A 5,302-nucleotide genomic window follows, 5' to 3' on the forward strand; every position below is an offset into this window, starting at 1 on the left:
GAAAATGATCTCCTAATTAAAGATTAGATTTTTAAGTTAGATGATTGGCAAAATTCCTACCCTGCTTTACGAAAAACTTAAAGTAGGGCAATTTCAACAAAAATGGGGCCCAAGTCAAAATTGTTTATTGTTTTAACCCCTCCCACTTGGGCAAGGAACTCTATTTTTTTCCATACAAGATATCCTCGTTCCATGTAAATGTGACATGTGCTATGTTTCATTACAACTGTTTGACTTCAGGAGTTGGTGATAGTTTTTTAGACATCAGCATATGTAAGTGTTAAACACGGCAATGAAATTCTCTTTTTGTCATCAAAATTCACATAAATTAGTCAAAAATCAAGACCTTAAAGTCAAGCAAGCCTTCAATTATGGAATTAAAAAGAGGGGTGAAACTACTCTCTCTTTCTTTCCTTCATACTCTGCGTTTCCATTTCCATGTTTCTATTTCTTTTTTTCTTTTAACAAGAAAAGAAACGACAAAGGAAACAAGTTAACTTTTTTTAAAACAAACAAATAAATATTACAGTGATTAGAAAATTAGATTTTGTCTGAATGAAATTTTCAAAAAATATTTAGTGATATATTTTAACTAAATTGTTATTTGATGGACTTGTAAGATTAGCTGTAATTAAGTTAAGGGTGAAGGTATATTCATATAACGTCCAAATAAAACAACGGAAAAAACAGTATTGGAAGACCAACAAATTCATAGAAAATAAATATAGTATTGATGAAGTCGAAAAGTGGGGAGAGGAATAGGTGGGGCAAAAGAAAAGCATAAAAAAACATGGGATTCATGGGAGTGTGAAACTAAAGAAAGAAAGCAGAAGATAGATTTGGAGGCAACGCGTTAGTTTGTAAAGGAATTGGATTCTGTGTAGCTGACATCCACTGGATAAGTTCTCCCAACAAATACGTCAATCCCCACTTTTCTTTTTCTCTTATTTGATTAACCGTTTACTTTGAACCCTTCCAAATTTCAACCGTCCTTCTGTCCTGTTTCGAACTCCCATTACACTTATAACATAAAGGAAAAAGAAACACAAAATACTATGATCTCATTTTTATCATACATTTCACAACTCCACTTCCTGGAAATATCCACTGCTGTTTTCTTTCCCCAAAGAAATCCCATTGTTTTTATTTAGAGATTCCTTGTACAACTTTTCTTGTTTCTCAAAGAAGGTCCAAGTTGAGTCAGAGAGGATGTTGGAGATGTGCACAAGGCCATTAGAGATGTGCTTTGGAGGAGGTGGAGGTGGAGGCGATGAGCTCTTATGGCATATGGATTTGAAGCCCTACGTTTCTGGGGACTATTCCATAGCAGTTGTTCAAGCCAATTCCTCTTTGGAAGATCAAGGTCAGGTGTTTACTTCCCCTTCCGCCACTTACGTCGGCGTCTACGACGGCCATGGTGGACCTGAGGCTTCCCGTTTCATCACTCAACATTTGTTCCCTTTTCTTCATAGTAAGTTCTTCTTTCTTGGGTTTCTTTTTCAACCTTGAAGGTACAATCATACAAGTAAACGAACCTTGGCCTTTGATCAATTTATATACAGCAGAAATAGAGATTCATTTTGTTTTTTGCTTTTGGTTGGTTCAATTGTGGCAGAGTTTGCATCAGAGCATGGGGGGTTATCGGCAGAAGTAATAAAGAAAGCCTTTGATGCTACTGAGGAGGAGTTTCTGCACTTAGTGAAACGATCGTGGCCAGCCAGGCCACAAATCGCTTCTGTTGGTTCCTGTTGTCTTGTTGGGGCAATTGCAAACGATGTTTTATATGTGGCTAATCTTGGTGACTCAAGGGCGGTTCTTGGCCGGAGAGTGTCTCCAAATGGACCTAATAATCAAGTGGTGGCCGAACGGTTATCAACCGATCATAATGTCGCCGTTGAAGAGGTGAGGAAGGAGGTTGTGGCGCTCCACCCCGATGATTCTCATGTTGTGGTGTATAACCATGGAGTTTGGCGGATAAAGGGCATAATTCAGGTACCAAATTCTCGAATTCCCCTCTGTTTCTCTAGTCAACGGCCTCGGTGTTTTGATAGTTAATACCGTAAAGTAACAATAGCAATTGCAATGTTGGACTATTTTTGATTAGTGTTTGACCCTGCAGCTTGATGAGCTTTTGATCTGCTTAATGTTAGCCAGGTGAAATTTTAGGTTCTCTTCAGTAAATTGCAATCCAAATGGCCAGTTCCTTGGCTTCTAACTCTTTAGGTTATGTCTCCAAATACCAATTAAGATTGGGGTGAACACCCTTTCTTAAAAAGAAGAAATAAACCTTTTGAGCTAGCATTATTGAGGCATGTTTTGCAGATATGAAGACCTTGATCCTTTGTGAGGTTCCAATGGCCTCTCTTATATTACCAACTGTTTATGCTTTCTTAGCCTATTGTTCATATCATGTAGTTTTAACTGTTTCTTTGAATATTATGATATGTCAAATGTGAGTATTTCTTTCGAAATAATGTGAGTATTTTTTACTATAGTTGTTCCAAGAAAGTAAAAAGATGATTGGGTGAGATTTCATGGTTTAACTAAGTTGGTTCATCTAACTATCTAGTTGGTTGGGTTCAAATCCGAGCGTTACAACTCATCCGTCTGTCCCGGATTGCGACCCCCTTTGTGCCCAAAACGGAATATATTAGTAGATGTAATGAATACAAAAGTGGATAAAGTGATATATGAATCAGAACCCGGAATGCATATGATAAGTGGTGGATGAACATTTATATCCAATACGTGTTGCTTGTGACTGCAATGCCTCAACCTTGCTGAGATTTTGGTATACGCCATGTGTCACAAATAAACTGAATACCAAAAAGATTTCAGTTTCGGGACCATTCTCGTAGACTTAAATGAGTCACTTGGTATCTCTTACTTCACTACAACTTTATGATCTGTAAATGTGATTACTTCATTTCTGGAAATTTGCAGCATGTGATTTATAAGAAGGCTTTTGTCTAAAACTTTTACGTCTCTTTCAGGTCTCGAGGTCCATCGGAGATATGTATCTGAAGAAACCTGAGTTCATTCAGCAGTTCGGTTTACCGATTCCTTTGAAAAGGCCTGTAATGACTGCAGAACCATCTATATTAAGTCGGAAGTTGAAACCTCAGGATCTGTTCTTGATTTTTGCATCTGATGGGCTTTGGGAGCAATTAAGTGATCAAGTAGCTTGTGAGATTGTTCTGAAAAGTCCTAGAGTTGTAAGGCTCCCCATCCTAATAAAATAGTTTCATGTCCTTCTCGTTTTATGACTTCTTACATTATTTGTCACTTTCGATGTTTAATAAATACGGTCTCATATCAATAGGGAATAGCAAGGCGACTGGTACGAGCTGCGGTTCAGGAGGCAGCAAAGAAAAGAGAAATGAGATACGACGATATTAAAAGGATTGAAAAAGGAGTAAGACGCCATTTCCACGATGATATCACCGTTATAGTCATATACTTGGATCATCCGTTGAGTTCTTCAAATGGTAGATTCAAGGAGGACGATTTTATCGACTGCACTAGTGCCCCTGTTGATATCTTCTCGCTCAATGTCGATGAAGCTGATGATTAGTTTCCTTTCCCCCATCATGTGAATGAACAAAAAATATGAATGTGACATAGATTAAATCCTGTTGGACGACCAGTGACGAGAAGAAAATGGGAATTTGAAATAATATGCTCATCCAAGGTTGCTGTACATAGTTGTTTTTGTCACTTCCATGGGTGCCAAATTGAAGCAACTGCTCACTTCCCTGCTTGGTTTTTGTTGTCATCTTAAATACTTCCCCCCCTCCGTAGGAATTTACTATGCATACAATTTTTTCTTTCTTTTTTTTCTTTTGAAGAGATTCTCAACAGTTTGTTCTCTTGAAGATTAAATATATATATTAGCTAGAATAAGAAGAACCAAGATTTGGCACTTTGTCAGTATGAGGCAACAATACATTACATGTTTATTGCTGATAGATGATGATGTTGGTCGGATGGCCAGAAATGAGTTTAACTTTTGGGTGAGGTAGACACGTGACAGTTGATTATTGATTGATGCACCATACGGAAGACTTTAGGGCTCGCTACATGACTTCCCTTTTGACCCCATGAATAATACAGCGTAAACAAAAGTAGGTTAAAATTGACTTAATAAGTTCTGCAGAGCTTAAAAAAAATATTTTTGATTTCAAAAACACTTTTGAAAGAAAAATTATGTTAAACAAACTGTTTTTTTTTTGCTGAAATTTTTAGTTTTTTAGAAGTAATTTTTAAAAGTACTCTTGAAAAGTAGAAGCTAAATTTTTTAGATTTTCTACTTTTAGTGCTTAATTACTTTTTACTCCTCCAATAACATAGTATTTTTTTGTGCTTAATTACAAATGTGTTAAAATTATTAATTAAAAATAAAAAATATTTTTTAAAATACTAATTATAAATATTTAATGGTTATATTTAAATATTTAAAATATAGTTTATATATTCTAATTAAATTTTATAAATAATTAATATTTATTGCTTAAAAATATTTAAAATTTATATTTCATATATTAAAATATTAACAACAAGTTATAATAATTTTTTATATTTTACTAAAATATAATAATATTAACTAATTTAAATATTATTTAAATATATATTTGTTACTTGATAATAACATGTCTAAAATGGACATTTTATTTCTCAAAAGCATTTTTGATAGTAATATTAAACATTCAAATTTTAAACCAAATTGAATTAATTGAAATTAATATTTCCTGTGATTTGATTTTTTAAACTTATTTAATAATCCATAATTAAAAAATAGCAAAGGATAATTTTTTATAAAAAAAGTGTGGAACATTATAAGTAATTAAGAGCTACTTAAGTTATCTTTTATATAGTTTTTTTAACATCATATTGTCCTTTAAAACTTATACTTAAATTTTGACTGAAATATTTTTTAAAAATAAGGATATACATGCAAAATAATTCTTTTTAAAAATTAAAATAATTTTATTATATTCTACAATTAATTTTAAAATGATATATTAAAAAAATTTATAATAAATTGAGGAAATGTATATGAGCAAATTTGAGTTGCTGGGTAAGAGTAGTTGAAGATGTAGAAGGAGGCTATTTTACCCATTTGACTTAAAAAAAATTATAAAAATGACATTGGTTCAAAAATATTCACTAAAATGACTTGAAATGAACAGTAAAATTGAGTTATGGGAAATAGATGGCCGGCACCACTTTTTTTTCTATTAAAAAATAATTTTTGGGGTTTTGAATTAGATGGCCGGCTGATTAAAATATATTTTTTAATCAG

General features: G+C 33.3%; 1 protein-coding gene across 1 annotated transcript; it reads left to right on the forward strand.

Annotated features, from left to right (window-relative positions):
• The first annotated feature begins 791 nt into the window (after positions 1–791).
• On the forward strand, positions 792–3,922 carry LOC105803995 (probable protein phosphatase 2C 63). Its single transcript, XM_012636470.2, has 4 exons — positions 792–1,471; positions 1,616–1,992; positions 2,994–3,215; positions 3,323–3,922. Exons 1-4 carry the CDS (start codon positions 1,210–1,212, stop codon positions 3,572–3,574), a joined length of 1,113 nt encoding a protein of 370 aa, XP_012491924.1. The 5' UTR covers positions 792–1,209; the 3' UTR covers positions 3,575–3,922.
• Positions 3,923–5,302: the final 1,380 nt, after the last annotated feature.

The sequence above is a fragment of the Gossypium raimondii genome, chromosome 11 (genome assembly GCF_025698545.1).
Source record: "Gossypium raimondii isolate GPD5lz chromosome 11, ASM2569854v1, whole genome shotgun sequence".
NCBI lineage: Eukaryota > Viridiplantae > Streptophyta > Magnoliopsida > Malvales > Malvaceae > Gossypium > Gossypium raimondii.

What these genes read in the sequence shown, in the direction of transcription:
- LOC105803995 (XM_012636470.2), top strand. Translation starts at nt 1,210, where the DNA reads ATGTTGGAGATGTGCACAAGGCCATTAGAGATGTGCTTTGGAGGAGGT. An exon ending in TTTGTTCCCTTTTCTTCATA is followed by an intron (nt 1,472 to 1,615) that starts GTAAGTTCTTCT and finishes CAATTGTGGCAG; the next exon opens with AGTTTGCATCAGAGCATGGG. An exon ending in GGATAAAGGGCATAATTCAG is followed by an intron (nt 1,993 to 2,993) that starts GTACCAAATTCT and finishes CGTCTCTTTCAG; the next exon opens with GTCTCGAGGTCCATCGGAGA.